Source organism: Oncorhynchus kisutch, linkage group LG15 (assembly GCF_002021735.2).
Source record: "Oncorhynchus kisutch isolate 150728-3 linkage group LG15, Okis_V2, whole genome shotgun sequence".
Classification (NCBI taxonomy): Eukaryota; Metazoa; Chordata; class Actinopteri; order Salmoniformes; family Salmonidae; genus Oncorhynchus; species Oncorhynchus kisutch.
The window spans coordinates 45,588,085-45,604,926 of record NC_034188.2 but is presented as its reverse complement, the minus strand read 5'-3'; the positions used below and the strand labels follow the sequence as shown (position 1 = coordinate 45,604,926).

The following is a 16,842-nucleotide window of genomic DNA, read 5'->3' as shown; positions in this document are numbered from 1 at the left end:
GATCCATAGGTTTAGCTCAGACAGACAGACAGACAGACAGACAGACAGACAGACAGACAGACAGACAGACAGACAGACAGACAGACAGACAGACAGACAGACAGACAGACAGACAGACAGACAGACAGACAGAGCCCTAGATGGAGACCTAGATGGTTCATTGGGCATGATATTAGGCTACATAGCATACAGTCAGTGTATAGGTCAGGAGGATCTGACTTTAGTTTAGACAAGGATTAGCTATCATGACTTTATTTCGGAACAGGGGAGATACAAGCCTGGGCTGAGCGATCTGATCATCCGCAGGCGATCTGATCATCCGCAGGCGGTATGGAAAGATAAACCTTGCCTGTCGCCTACACTCTCCTCCCCTGATCTCTCTACCTACATCGCCCGCTCGCCTCTGTGGCTTTAAGGACCGTCATTCCGACAGCATGCACCTCATCAGGCAACGGGACCTGACCTTTCCCTCTGATCTCTGGGACATTAACTCTGTTGCCCAGCAGAGGGAGGGGGGCAACAGCCCTCACCTCCCCCGGCCACCCAGCTACTCCCCAGAGTTCCCATTAGCAGGTAATAACCCCAGCCCTGGGGTGATGAGGATGAAAATGTCAGAGTGAGAGGGTTTAGGGCAAGGAGCAGTGGAGCAGTGGAAAACGAGGAGAAATGATGTCAGAGGAATCGCGACCACCGATTGGAGTGGAGATTCCAGAGGAGAGCCTATAAAACGGGGAAAGTCAACACCAGGAACAAGCAAAGGGAGGGAAAAGTTGGAACGTGAGAAATTCCAGGAACTTTTCAACATCCTCTCTCTTCTCCTGTGTGTGTGTAAATGTGTGTTCCAGACTATCTAAAACCAAAGGTGAGTACAATAGAACGAACGAGTACAATAGAACGAATGGGGCTCTCTGTGCACAAGTGGGTGCTCAGACATGCATGGATATATGTATACATAAACGCATGAATGTAGCGCAGGTGTGTACACTCTTAGAAAAACAAGGTGCTATCTTGAACCAAAAATGGTTCTTTGGCTGTCCCCATAGGAGAACCCTTCGAAGAACCACTTTTGGTTCCAACTAGCACCCTTTTGGTTCCAGATAGAACAATTTTGAGTTCCATGTAGAACATTTTCCACAGAGGGTTTTGCATGGAACCAAAAAGTGTTCTCCTGTATGGACAGCCCCAGAACCCTATTGGAACCCTTTTTTCTAAGAGTGTATGTTCATCACACCTATGTGTATGTGTGCAGGTGTTCTTGAGAGATGTTGTTTATGTGTGCAATATAGAATACAGTAGAAGAACGATGAGTGAATGATGAGTGACAGTTTTGTTAAGTGGTGGTTGTAGACCTTGCCTAAGTTCACAATTAGTGAGAACATTTGTTTGATCTTTGAATTGTATCTGTATTTTTGTGAATGGAAGAATTTGAGTGTCTTTGTGTGTGGGTAAAGAATGTTTGTGACGTATGGAGAGTGTGAGTGTGTCTTTGAGAGAATGTTGGTGTACGTACATTGGGGAGAGTGCATGTGATGAGTGGAGGTGTTTATTTTCGGGAATGGAAAATGCTAAAATTAGCTGATGTTGCTAGACAATACCCTTTGCCAGTCAAGTCTAAAACATACACTGTGAAAACCTTGGGGGAATAGAACACGGCATGGTTTCAAACAGGACCGCATGATTTTACAGTTTGAGAAAGGTGTTCCAAAAGGTATTCTATGGAGCAATAGAGACATTTAGTTATTTTTACCAGCTTTTCGGTTGATTTACTGCTCGGTCATTTGGACCAGAATGCAAGTGCTCTCGGGTAGACTGATACACTTGGTATAGATAGATATAGACTAGATAAAGATTAGATATCCATGTGTGGAACTATGTTTTTGTACATTTAATGATGAGAGTGTATAATTGCTCAAATCATGTGTTTAATTGCTCAAATCCCACACATCATGTGTTATGGGTATATTCCATTGCTAAATTGGACCATCAAATGTTTCTCTCGTTAGTGCCAAAGGTTGGTTACAGCTATTGGAAGCGAGTGAAGGGTGTTGAAAGTTGGGACAGCAGCAGAGTGTTTGTTGTAGAGAGGTCCTACTGTTTTGGGTAGCTGTTTTGAGTAATTTGGGTAGTTTTGGGTTGTTTTGGGGTATTAGTTGGACCCTTGTAGAGTGATAGGGATTGGAATACTACATGTATGGTAAAAACGGTGTGAAGGAGTTTTAATACCCTATTGGTATTAGAGAATAGGATATAGTCCTTTGAATTCTACAGTGTTTTTATTTCATTCATTCTTTTATTTAATCTTTATTCTGACAGGGAGTAATGCTGAGACCTGTATCATGCATACACATCAATATACACTATACGCATCAATATAAACATCAATATACACATTCATACACAAAATAATATAAAACAAACTCATTCTTCATAAAATAAATTCCTTAATCAGCCTTCTGAATATCCCTGGAGGCGCCATCTCTTCCAAATTCAGAGAGCATTGGGGATTATTCCAACTCTGTAAATTGTTTCACATAATGGGCACAAAAAAACTAGAAGCAGATTTACCTACCTCAGTGGAGATCGAAAGGATCTCCAATGATCCATCCCTGAGACAGGGTCTAATAGCTTGTGTTGAGTAATAAGTGTTGGACAAAGGACGCATGTTAGCACCAGGTATAAACCAGGCTAGAGTGTGGAGTTTTAAGTGAGAATGGGTAGAGTAGTGTGTGTACATACTGTATGTGTATCCAGACAGTGTTCAGAAAGCCTGAGTAGTAATAGTACGTTGCCAAGTGTGTGTAGGGGAGAATGAGCATCAATAGTATACTATAGTATAGTGCCCTTTAATATAAACCAACCACATGGGGAATTCAATACATCTGATATGAATAAATACTTGCTAAAGTGCCAAACTTCCACATTTTGACATGTCCCTCCATCAACCGTGTCACTTCTAGGACATTTTAACCCACTTAACCCCAACATTTCTGCCCTAGTTAGTGTGTTGCTTTGACAAAGTAATTTCTGAAGACTATTATTTATTTAATGTGGTTAGTGATTCCTTTAAGTGAACTGAACTCTTTTTTTCTATATGGCAAAACTATTTATTTTTAAATATTGACAATTTTACTTGCCCTAGCAGAACAAAAAACAACTCCTTAAAACTCAAAAGTTTCAGGAAAAGTGGATAAAAAAAATTCTCAAAGTGAAATGCTTGCTTTGACAGGGCGAGTTTTCTTTTGTTTTCATCTGTTTTTATGTTATCCAGAGCATTGGTGACTGCAACTGTGCTGCTGGCAACAATTTATTAGTTTTTTTTAAGCCAACGTTTACTGACACTGGCCGTATTCAAAGGGTGTTGAGCATTCGTAAATTCGTCAGTTATTCTGTGCTCTGACACACTCGGACGAGAGTGCTCTGAAATCGGAGTAGATAGCCAGAGCGTATTTACCAGCAACAGTCTATCAACAGTTGTTGAATTGACATCTTGAACATTCTATTGAAATGGTTACTTGGATAGTGAAGTCTATTGTTAAGATATGTAGCTAGCTAGCTAAACAAAGAACCATAATCCAAACTCATAATGTTACTACCCTGCATGACTCTGCAGGTCTCAAACCAACCAGGTTCAATGTTAGCTAGCCTTCAGTGCAGCTTTTGACATTATCGATCACAGTCTGCTGCTGGAAAAAAGTATGTGTTATGGCTTTACACCCCCTACTATAATGTGGATAAAGAGTTACTTGTCTAACAGAACACCAGCATTTCTACTCAAACATAATCCAGGTAGAAGCAGGAATTCCCCAGGGTAGCTGTTGAGGCCCATTGCTTTTTTCAATCATTACTAACGACATGCCACTGACTTTGAGTAAAGCCAGTATGTTGTTGTATGCGGATGACACAACACTATACACATTAGCTACTCCAGGGACTGAAATGACTGCATTACTTAACAAAGAGCTGCAGTTAGTTTTGGAATGGATAGCAAGGAATAAGTTAGTCCTAAATATTTCCAAAACTAAAAGCATTGTATTTGGGACAGATCATTCACTAAACTCTATCACTCAACTACGTCTGGTAATGAATAATGTGGAAATTGAACACAGTTGGACTGTTGAACTGTCATGGTCAAAAAATATTGATACAACAGCAGCTAAGATGGGGAGAAGTCGGTCAATAATAATGTGCTGCTCTGCCTTCTTAACAACACTTCGGTCCTACAGGCCCTGGTTTTGATGCACCTGGACTACTGTTCAGTCGTGTGGTCAGGTGCCACAAAGAGGGACTTGGGAAAATTGCAATTGACCGGAACAAATTGCAAAGATCGCTGAAGCTGGAGACTTATATTTCCCTCACTAACTTAAAACATCAGCTATCTGAGCAGCTAACCGATCGCTGCAGCTGTACATAGCCCATCCAATCTACCTACCTCATACCCATATTGTTTTTATTTACTTTTCTGCTCTTTTGCACACCAGTACTTCTACTTGCACATCATCATCTGCACATCTATCACTCCAGTGTTAATTTGCTATATTGTAATTACTTCACTACTTTGGCCAATGTATTGCTTTACCTCCTCACACCATTTGCAAACACTGTATATAGACTTTCTTTTTTTCTATTGTGTTATTGACTGTACGCTTGTTTATTCCATGTGTAACTCTGTGTTGTTATTTGTGTTGCACTGCTTTGCTTTATCTTGGCCAGGTCGCAGTTGTAAATGAGAAATTGTTCTCAACTAGCCTACCTGGTTAAATAAAGGTGAAATAAAAAATAAAAAAACGATAAAAGAACAGGGCAGCACAGCTGGCCTTTAAAAGTACACAGAGAGCTAACATTAATGACATGCATGTCAATCTCTCATGGCTCAAAGTGGAAGAGAGATTGACATCCTCATTACTTGTTTTTGTAAGTGTTGACAAGCTGAAGGTACTGAGCTGTCTGTTTAGATTTGGATAGAAGTTTTTATTATTATGTCTGTGAGTATAACAGAACTGATATGGCAGGCGAAACCCCGAAGACAAAACCATCCCCCCCAAACAATTTCAGCCTACCACTGTTTTCAATGGCTGTTACTTTTATTATAAGGCGAAATCCTCCCAGATTGCAGTTCCCAGGGCTTACACTAGATGTCAACAGTCTTTAGAAAGAGTTTCATGCTGGTGTTTGGAAAAATGAGCCAGAAATTGACATTTTTCTAGGTGGCTCCCATTTTGGCTGAACTGTTTTCAAGTGCTTGGAAGAGAGCGGTATTGGTATTTTTCTCCGGTAAAGACAATAACGATTCTCCGTCTTAAATGTTATCGTTTATTTCGTATTAGGGTACCTAATGTTTGATTATAAACGTTGTTTGGCTTGTTTGGAAAATTTTCTTAGTAATGTTTGGGATTCATTTTGTATGCATTTTGACGGAGGGAAACTGGGTGGATTATTGACTGAAGCGCGCCAGCTAAACTGAGTTTTTATGGATATAAAGAAGGACATTATCAAACAAAAGAACCATTTGTGATGTATCGGGGACCTTTTAGAGTGCCAACAGAAGAAGATCATCAAAGGTAAGGCATTTATTATATTACTATTTCTGACTTCCGTGGCGCACCTGCCTGGTTGAAATATGCTTTTCATGCTTTTGTAAGCGGGCCGCTGTCCTCAGATAATCGCATGGAGGGCTTTCACCATAAAGCCTTTTTGAAATCTGATGCTGGATTAACAAGAAGTTAAGCTTTATTTTGATGTATTACACTTGTGATTTTATGAAAGTTAAACATTTATAATTCTGTAGTTTGAATTTCACACTCTGCATTTTCACCGGATGTTGGCCAGGTGGGACGGTAAGAAGTTTTATTCTTGGCAGCAGCTAAGAAGGAGTTCCATAATACATACAAATACAAACATTAGATTATAACTAGCAAAGCAAATGGCTCTGAGACACGAATAATATTACTAACACAGATCATACATGTAAGGTTAGCTAGCGAGCTAGCCAGCTAACGTTAGCTAGCTAACTAACTGTACACTTTACTTGAAATTAAAATTAGAAACGTGCAATATCTGAAAATGTGGCTAGCTAGACTATCTTACCAGTATACTGTACATGGATGGACGCTTGTAATCCGCTATGTAATCCGGAGACAGACGATTTCTCCATCTCCTTAGCTATCATACTTTAATTCCACTGATTTCAAAACTCAATCTCTCAGCATGTCCAGCCCCCTCATTATCTCAGCCAATCATGGCTAGCGGGAAGGTTGTTGTCTTTTTTTGTGGCCAAACAAACTAGGCTTGTAATTTAACAATTTAATTTATATTTACAGATTGCATACACTTTAAGGCTTAGGAAAGTTCACGTTCTAGAAGCCATTTCTGTGTTCATGTAGGTAGGGGTAAAAGTGACAAGGCAATCAGTATAGATAATAAACAAAGTTGCAGCAGTGTGTTGAAAAGTGTGAAAGTGTATGTGTGTGTTTGCCGGTCAGTGCCGTTTAAGATGAGGGAGGACGATTATTTATTTTATGATCATGGCCTTACTTCTATTACAGCATACTGGATGACTGTCAGTCATATTCCAATCACCCAGCTCAATGTAATATCGATAGGTTCAGGCTACTACATGATACTCACATTTCAGTGAACACCACATCAGCTGTCTGTGACCAAGCCAAAAAAAAATTCTAAGCCAAACCTTCATATCATGACCTCTAACTCACAGCCTACATCTTTGTCACCATATTAGCTAGCGTCATAGTCAATATAGCTAATAGAACTAATGTGTTTGTGTACCAGCTACAATCATGCAGTAAAGTGTACAGTCACCAAATAGTTTAGCAGTTACACTGTGAAAGTGAAAAGTGAGAAAAAATAGGAAATAGGAAGGAAATATGGCTCTCATTCTCTCTCACTCTAGCTTCAATTCAATTGGAAGAAATTAATTTGTACAAAACTGTTCGACTATTGTCTTCCCTCTCTTTGAGTCAACTACTCACCACATTTTATGCACTGCAGTGCTAGCTAGCTGTAAATTATGCGTTCAATACTTGATTAATTTGGTGAACAACATGTCAGTTCATGCTGCAAGAGCTCTGATAATTAATTGTCATTATTACTGTAAATCTATGGAAGGGGGTGAGAACCATGAGCCTTTTTTATTTTGAAGTCAATGAACCCAGAGGAGGACGGAAACTAGCTGTCCTCCAGCTATACCATGGTGCTACACTACAGAGTGCTGTTGAGGCTACTGTAGACCTTCATTGTGTTTTAATCAATTATTTGGTGACGTGAATATATTTAGTATAGTTGTATCTAAAAATGGTAACTTTTTGAATGTTTCATTATTTACATTTTTCTGAAATTCTCTGACGAGGATGGTCCTTTCCTTCCTCCTCTGAGGAGCCTCCACTGGTGTGAGCGGATGTAATGGTGTGTGTATGTATGTGTGTGTTGGAGTGTTAGTGTAAGTATGTGTGAGTGTGTGGGTAGAGTCCAATGAGTGTGCATAGTCAGCGCAAGAAAGTCAGTGAAAGTCCAGGTAGCCATTTGATTAACTGTTCAGCACTCTTATGGCTTGGGCGTAGAAGCGGTTTTGGTCACAGAATTTGTGCTCTGGTAGCAACGTGACCAGTCTATGGCTTGGGTGGCTGGGGTATTTGATAATAATTTTACGGGCCTTCCTCTGACACCGCCTGATATAGAGATCCTGGATGGCAGGGAACTCTGCCCCAGTGATGTACTGGGCCGTCCGTGTAACACTCTGTAGCGCCTTGTGATCGAGGGAGGTGCAGTTGCCATCCCGAGCAGTGATGCAGCCAATCAAGATGCGCTCAATGGCGATCTGAGGGGCCATGCCAAATAATTTCAACCTCCTGAGGGGTAGAGGCATTGTCATGCCTTCTTCACGACTGTGCTGGTGTGAGTGGACCATATTAAGTCCTTGGTGATATGGACACTAAGGAACTTGAAGCTCTCAACCCACTCCACTGCGGCCCTGTTGATGTGGATAGGGGTGTGCTCGTCCCTCCATTTCCTGTAGTCCACGATTAGCTATTTTGTCTTGCTGACATTGAGGGAGAGGTTGTTGTCCTGGCACCACACTGCCAGGTCTCTGACCTCCTCCCTGTAGGCTGTCTCATCGTCATCGGGGATCAGGCCTACCACCGAGCTTGGGAAAGTGCTTAGAGGGGACTATGGTGTTGAACGCTGAGCTGTCTCAGGGGATTAATGGCTGATTTAAGATGAATTTGCTAACACTGTTACGGTTAACCCTGTTACTTTATTTTGCACTTAATAGGTACTTACTACAGTTAAATGTGCTCTTTATGACAGGATGTTAACATTCTAGGTTTCTTCCTAGGTTTTGGCCTTTCTAGGGAGTTTTTCCTAGCCACCATGCTTCTACACCTGCATTGCTTGCTGTTTGGGGTTTTAGGCGGGGTTTCTGTACATCACTTTGAGATATCAGCTGATGTAAGTAGGGCTATATAAATAAATTGGATTTGACTAAACCTACATGTGTAGTAATTGTACTTCATACCATTTAGAATGTAACGTTTATTAAAACTTATACAACATACTAGGCTCATACACTACCGGTCCAAAGTTTTAGAACACCTACTATTTCAAGGGTTTTTGTTTATTTGTACTATTTTCTACATTGTAGAATAACAGTGAAGACATCAAACTATGAAATAACACATATGGAATCATCTAGTCACCCCCCAAAAATTTAACGAATCAAAATAGATTTTATATTTGAGATTCTTCAAATAGCCACCCTTTGCCTTGATGACAGCTTTGCACACTCTTGGCATTCTCTCAACCAGCTTCACTTGGAATGCTTTTCCAACAGTCTTAAAGGAGTTCCCACTTATGCTAAGCACTTGTTGGCTGCTTTTCCTTCACTCCGCGGCCTGACTCATACCAAACCATTTCAATTTGGTTGAGGTCGGGTGATTGTGGAGGCCAGGTCATCTGATGCAGCACTCTATCACTCTCCTTCTTGGTAAAATAGCCCTTACACAGCCTGTAAGTGTGTTGGGTCATTGTCCTGTTGAAAAACAAATGATAGTCACACTAAGCCCAAACCAGATGGGATGGCGTATCGCTGCAGAATGCTGTGGTAGCCATGCTGGTTAAGTGTGCCTTGAATTCTAAATAAATCACAGACAGTGTCACCAGCAAAGCACCCCCACACCATAACACCTCCTCCTCCATGCTTTACAGTGGGAACCACACATGCAGAGGTCATCTGTTCACCTACTTTGCATCTCACAAAGACATGGTGGTTGGAACCAAAAATCTCAAATTTGGACCCCAGACCAAAGGTTACATTTCCACCGGTCTAATGTCTATTGCTCGTGTTCCTTGGCCCAAGCAAGTCTCTTCTTCTTATTGGTGTCCTTTAGTAGTGGTTTCTTTGCAGCGATTCAACCATAAAAGGCCTGATTCATGCAGTCTCCTCTGAACTTTTGATGTTGAGATGTGTCTGTCACTTGAACTCTTTAAAGCATTTATTTGGGCTGCAATTTCTGAGACGGGTAACTCAAATGAACTTGTCCTCTGCAGCAGAGGTAACTCTGGGTCTTCCTTTACTGTGTCGGTCCTCATGAGAGCCAGTTTCATCATAGCGCTTGATGGTTTTTGCGACTGCATTTGAAGAAACTTTAAAGGTTATTGAAATGTTCCTTATTGGCTGACCTTCATGTCTTAAAGTAATGACAAACTGTCATTTCTCTTTGCTGATTTGAGCTGTTCTTGCCATAAAATGAACTTGGTCTTTTACCAAATAGGGTTATATTCTGTATATCCCCCTACCTTGTCACAACACAACTGATTGGCTCAAACGCATTAACAAGGCACACCTATTAATTGAAATGCATTCCCGGCAACTACCTCATGAAGCTGCTTGAGAAAATGCCAAGAGTGTGCAAAGCTGTCATCAAGGCAAAGGGTGGCTATTTGAAGAATCTCAAATCTCAAATATATTTTGATTTATTGAACACTTTTTTGGTTACTGCATGATGCGTTATTTCAGAAAAAGAAAAACCTTGGTAGTGTACATACTGCAAAGGCATCATCCTAATGTGCAAGTGTTTTTCCCCATCGGTCAGCCTGGTCTCAGAGCAAAACATATTATATTTAACTAAAATCCGTGCCATGCCTTTTAGTATGATTTGTTACTTTACGTTAGGTTACATTTAATTGACATACGTAAATTCGGGACACTGAAATTAGTATGATACTGTATGTTATATTTGGTATGACTCTAAAAACCGGGTGGGGTGAGGACACTTATTTAACCTCTTATTTTTTGTTGGCACAAAATTACCTCCATACTTCCATTCCTTTGTATGCGTTACCTTCAGATGAGTCCCACTCTACTTGTGGGGGTCGTAGTGCAAAACATAGAACACCATCGTATTTGTGAGAGTCTCCCCTTTCTACAGTGGCATATTAGTTTGTAGACCAAACCGTCAGGGTGGATTGGCAGTCGTATAACACGAACGTCTAGCATCCCAAAGGTTGCCCGTTCGAATCTCATCATGGAATGTTTTAGCTAATCGGCAACTTTGCAACTACTTACTCCGTTTTATCTATACCACTGTTAGCTAACCCTTCCTCTAACCCTAACTGTAAACCTTTAACCCTTATCTTAACCCTTACCTTAACCCCTTAACCCCTAACCTAACGTAGCATATCAAACTAAAGCAGCCAAACCTAATATTTGTTTTTGTATTTATTATGGAACCCTATTAGGGATGCCAAGGCGGCAGATACTCTTCCCGGGGTCCAACAAAATTAAGGTAGTTATATACCATGTTTTTTTCTAAATCTATACATTCACAACAGATTTCACAACACGTTAAGTGGGTGCCCTCAGGCCAATACTCTGTATGGGGTGTATGTTCACGTGTGTATATGTGTGTCTATGCCTGTGTGCTTGTCTCTTCACAATCTCCACTGTTCCATATTGTCTATTTTTATGTTTTTTTTTATCTGATTTTCTGCTTGCATGAGTTACTCTATGTGGAATAGAGAGCCATATAGTCATGGCTCTATGTAGTACTATGGGCCTCGCAAACTCTGTTCTGGACTGTGATAGGACCTTTGGTGGCATGTCTTGTGGGGGTAGGCATGGGTGTCTGAGCTGTGTGCTAGTAGTTTAAACAGACAGTTCAATACTTCAACTGTACATGTCAATACTTCTCACAAATACAAGTAGTGATGAAATCAATCTCTCCTCTACTTTGAGCCAAGAGAGATTGACATGTACAGTTGAAGTCAGAAGTTTACATTGGTCACATACACATTTTTAGCAGATATGATTGCGGGTGTAACGAAATGCTTGTGTTCCTAGCTCCAACAGTACACAACAATACACATAAAGAAATATATGAATAAATATTAGGACGAGCAATGTCGAAGTGGCGTTGACTAAAATACAGTAGAATACAATACAGTATATACAGTTGAAGTAGGACGTTTACATACACTTAGGTTGGAGTCATTAAAACTCGTTTTTCAACCACTCCACAAATTTCTTGTTCGAAAACTATAGTTTTGGCAAGTCGGTTAGGACATCTACTTTGTGCATGACACAAGTAATTTTTCCAACAATTGTTTACAGACAGATTATTTCACTTATAATTCATTGTATCACAATTGCAGTGGGTAAGAAGTACACTAATACACTAATTTGACTGTGCCTTTGACTGAGATGAACGTACTTTGGTGCGAAAAGTGCAAATCAATCCCAGAACAACAGCAAAGGACCTTGTGAAGGTGCTGGAGGAAACAGGTACAAAAGCATCCGTATCCACATTAAACGAGTCCTACATCGACATGACTTGAACGGCCGCTCGGCAAGGAAGAAGCCACTGCTCCAAAACCGGCATAAAAAAAGCCAGTCTACGGTTTGCAACTGCACATGGGGACAAAGACCGTACTTTTTGGAGAAATGTCCTCTGTTCTGATGTAACAAAAACAGAACTGTTTGGCCATAATGACCATCGTTATGTTTAGAGGAAAAAGGGGAGGCTTGCAAGCAGCTGTGCCTTTAAACAGCTTGGAAAATTCGAGAAAATTATGTCATGGCTTTAGAAACTTCTGATAGGCTAATTGAAATCATTTGAGTCAATTGGAGGTGTACCTGTGAATGTATTTCAAGGCCTACCTTCAAACTCAGTGCCTCTTTGCTTGACATCATGGGAAAATCTAAAGAAATCAGCCAAGACCTCTGAATTTTTTTTGTAGACCTCCACAAGTAAATCAAATGTATTTATATAGGCCTTCTTACATCAGCTGATATATCAAAGTGCTGTACAGAAATCCAGCCTAAAACACCAAACAGCAAGCAATGAAGGTGTAGAAAAACTCCCCAGAAAGGCCAAAACCTAGAAACATAGAGACGAACCAGGCTATGAGGGGTGGCCAGTCCCCTTCTGGTTGTGCCAGGTGGAGATTATAACAGAACATGGCCAAGATGTTCAAATGTTCATAAATGACCAGCATGGTCAAATAATAATAATCACAGTAGTTGTCGATGGTGCAACAAGTCAGCACCTTGGCTAATCATAGCTGATCATTGAGAGTATCTATACCGCTCCTGCTGTCTCTAGAGAGTTGAGAACAGCAGGTTTGGGACATGTAGCACGTCCGGTGAACAGGTAAGGGTTCCATAGCCGCAGGCAGAACAGTTGAAACTGGAGCAGCAGCATGGCCAGGTGGACTGGGGACAGCAAGGAGTCATCATGCCAGGTAGTCCTGAGGCATGGTCCTAGGGCTCAGGTCCTCCGAAAGAGAGAAAGAAAGATAGAATTAGAGAGAGCATACTGAAATTCACACAGGACACCGGATAAGACAGGAGAAGTACTCCAGATATAACAAACTGACCCAAGCCCCCCGACACATAAACTACTGCAGCATAAATACTGGAAGCTGAGATAGGAGGGGTCAGGGGACACTGTGGCCTCATCCGATGATAGCCCCAGACAGGGCCAAACAGGCAGGATATAACCCCACCCACTTTGCCAAAGCACAGCCCCCACACCACTAGAGGGATATCTTCAACCACCAACTTACCATCCTGAGACAAGGCTGAGTATAGCCCACAAAGATCTCCGCCACGGCACAACCCAAGGGGGGGCGCCAACCCAGACAGGGAGACCACATCAGTGATTCAACCCACTCAAGTGACGCATCCCTCCTAGGGACGGCATGGAAGAGCACCAGTAAACCCGTGACTCAGCCCCTGTAATAGGGTTAGGCAGAGAATCCCAGTGGAGAGAGGGGAACCGGCCAGGCAGGGCGGGGAGACAGGCTTCCAGCGAGGGCAATTTTGGGGCTTCACCATGTTTCATTGAAATGTACAGCTGTGTGTCATCCGCATAGCAGTGAAAGTTAACATTATGTTTTCAAATGACATCCCCAAGATGTAAAAAATAAAACAATAGTGGTCCTAAAACGGAATCTTGAGGAACACCGAAATTTACAGTTGATTTGTCAGAGGACAAACCATTCAAAGAGACAAATTGATATCTTTCCGACACATAAGATCTAAACCAGGCAAGAACTTGTCCATGTAGACCAATTTGGGTTTCCAATCTCTCCATAAGAATGTGGTGATCGATGGTATCAAAAGCAGCACTAAGGTCTAGGAGCACAAGGACAGATGCAGAGCCTCGGTCTGACGCCATTTAAAAGTAACTTACCACCTTTTTCTACAATTTTAGAGAGGAATGGAAGATTCGATATATGCCAATGTTTTTTTTTAATTTCTGGGTCAAGGTTTGGCTTTTTCAAGAGAGGCTTAATTACTGCCACTTTTAGTGAGTTTGGTACACATCCGGTGGATAGAGAGCTGTTTATTATGTTCAACATAATTAAGGTTCATCCTTGGGAGCAATTTCCAAACGCCTGAAGGTACCACGTTCATCTGTGCAAACATAGTACGCAAGTATGGGAACCATGGGAACACGCAGCCATCATACCGCTCAGGAAGGAGACGTGTTCTGTCTCCTAGAGATGAACGTACTTTGGTGCGAAAAGTGCAAATCAATCCCAGAACAACAGCAAAGGACCTTGTGAAGGTGCTGGAGGAAACAGGTACAAAAGCATCCGTATCCACATTAAACGAGTCCTACATCGACATGAATTGAACGGCCGCTCGGCAAGGAAGAAGCCACTGCTCCAAAACCGGCATAAAAAAAGCCAGTCTACGGTTTGCAACTGCACATGGGGACAAAGACCGTACTTTTTGGAGAAATGTCCTCTGTTCTGATGTAACAAAAACAGAACTGTTTGGCCATAATGACCATCGTTATGTTTAGAGGAAAAAGGGGAGGCTTGCAAGCCTAAGAACACCATCCCAACCATGAAGCACGATGGTGGCTGCAGCATGTTGTTGGGGTGCTTTGCTGCAGGAGGGTCTGGTGCCCTTCACAAAATAGACGGCATCATGAGGGACTAACATTATGTGGATATATTGAAGCAACATCTCAAGACCTCAGTTAAAGTTTGGTCGCAAATGGGTCTTCCAAATGGACAATGATCCCAAGCATACTTCCGAAGTTGTGGCAAAATGGCTTAAGGACAACAAGTCAAGGTATTGGAGTGGCCAACACAAAGCCCTGACCTCAATCCTTTAGAAAATGTGTGGGCAGAACTGAAAAAGCGTGTGCGAGCAAGCAAACCTGACTCACTTACACCAGCTCTGTCAGAAGGAATGGGCCAAAATTCACACAATTTATTGTAGGAAGCTTGTGGAAGGCTACCTGAAATGTTTGACCCAAGTTAAACAATTTACCTTCTTATGGCTGCAGGGGCAGTATTGAGTAGCTTGGATGAAAGGTGCCCAGAGGTGCCTAGAGTCAACGGCCTGCTCCTCAGTCCCAGTTGCTAATATATGCATATTATTAGTATTGGATAGAAAACACTCTGAAGTTTCTAAAACTGTTTGAATGATCTACAGTGCCTTGCGAAAGTATTTGGCCCCCTTGAACTTTGCGACCTTTTGCCACATTTCAGGCTTCAAACATAAAGATATAAAACTGTATTTTTTGTGAAGAATCAACAACAAGTGGGACACAATCATGAAGTGGAACGACATTTATTGATTATTTCAAACTTTTTTAACAAATCAAAAACTGAAAAATTGGGCGTGCAAAATTATTAGCCCCCTTAAGTTAATACTTTGTAGCGCCATCTTTTGCTGCGATTACAGCTGTAAGTCGCTTGGGGTATGTCTCTATCAGTTTTGCACATTGAGAGACTGACATTTTTTCCCATTCCTCCTTGCAAAACAGCTCGAGCTCAGTGAGGTTGGATGGAGAGCATTTGTGAACAGCAGTTTTCAGTTCTTTCCACAGATTCTCGATTGGATTCAGGTCTGGACTTTGACTTGGCCATTCTAACACCTGGATATGCTTATTTTTGAACCATTCCATTGTAGATTTTGCTTTATGTTTTGGATCATTGTCTTGTTGGAAGACAAATCTCCGTCCCAGTCTCAGGTCTTTTGCAGACTCCATCAGGTTTTCTTCCAGAATGGTCCTGTATTTGGCTCCATCCATCTTCCCATCAATTTTAACCATCTTCCCTGTCCCTGCTGAAGAAAAGCAGGCCCAAACCATGATGCTGCCACCACCATGTTTGACAGTGGGGATGGTGTGTTCAGGGTGATGAGCTGTGTTGCTTTTACGCCAAACATAACGTTTTGCATTGTTGCCAAAAAGTTCAATTTTGGTTTCATCTGACCAGAGCACCTTCTTCCACATGTTTAGTGTGTCTCCCAGGTGGCTTGTGGCAAACTTTAAACAACACTTTTTATGGATATCTTTAAGAAATGGCTTTCTTCTTGCCACTCTTCCATAAAGGCCAGATTTGTGCAATATACGACTGATTGTTGTCCTATGGACAGAGTCTCCCACCTCAGCTGTAGATCTCTGCAGTTCATCCAGAGTGATCATGGGCCTCTTGGCTGCATCTCTGATCAGTCTTCTCCTTGTATGAGCTGAAAGTTTAGAGGGACGGCCAGGTCTTGGTAGATTTGCAGTGGTCTGATACTCCTTACATTTCAATATTATCGCTTGCACAGTGCTCCTTGGGATGTTTAAAGCTTGGGAAATCTTTTTGTATCCAAATCCGGCTTTAAACTTCTTCACAACAGTACCTCGGACCTGCCTGGTGTGTTCCTTGTTCTTCATGATGCTCTCTGCGCTTTTAACGGACCTCTGAGACTATCACAGTGCAGGAGACTTGATTACACACAGGTGGATTGTATTTATCATCATTAGTCATTTAGGTCAACATTGGATCATTCAGAGATCCTCACTGAACTTCTGGAGAGAGTTTGCTGCACTGAGAGTAAAGGGGCTGAATAATTTTGCACGCCCAATTTTTCAGTTTTTGATTTGTTAAAAAAGTTTGAAATATCCAATAAATGTCGTTCCACTTCATGATTTTGTCCCACTTGTTGTTGATTCTTCACAAAAAATACAGTTTTATATCTTTATGTTTGAAGCCTGAAATGTGGCAAAAGGTCGCAACGTTCAAGGGGGCCGAATACTTTCGCAAGGCACTGTATAATGTGATTTCTGCTGACTCCAACATGGCGGATAATTTTTTTTTCTTTTTCTGAGTGCCGTCTCAGATTATTACATGGTTTGTATTTTCCGTAAAGTTTTTAAAAAATCTGACACAGCGGTTGCAATAAGGAGAGGTATATCTAAATTTCCATGTCTAACAATTACATTTATCGACATTTATAATGAGTATTTCTGTAAAATGATGTGGCTCTCTGCAATATCACCGGATGTTTTTGGAACTAGTGAACGTAACGCGCCAATC

General features: G+C 41.4%; 1 protein-coding gene across 1 annotated transcript in view; it reads left to right on the top strand.

Annotated features, from left to right (window-relative positions):
* Positions 1-504: 504 nt before the first annotated feature.
* Positions 505-16,842, top strand: part of ostn (osteocrin) — a 37,068-nt gene continuing 20,730 nt past the window's right edge. Inside the window, exon 1 of the mRNA XM_020504654.2 lies at positions 505-862. Within this exon, the coding sequence (XP_020360243.1) occupies positions 833-862 (30 nt within the window). The 5' untranslated portion in view covers positions 505-832. The remainder of the gene's footprint in view (positions 863-16,842) is intronic.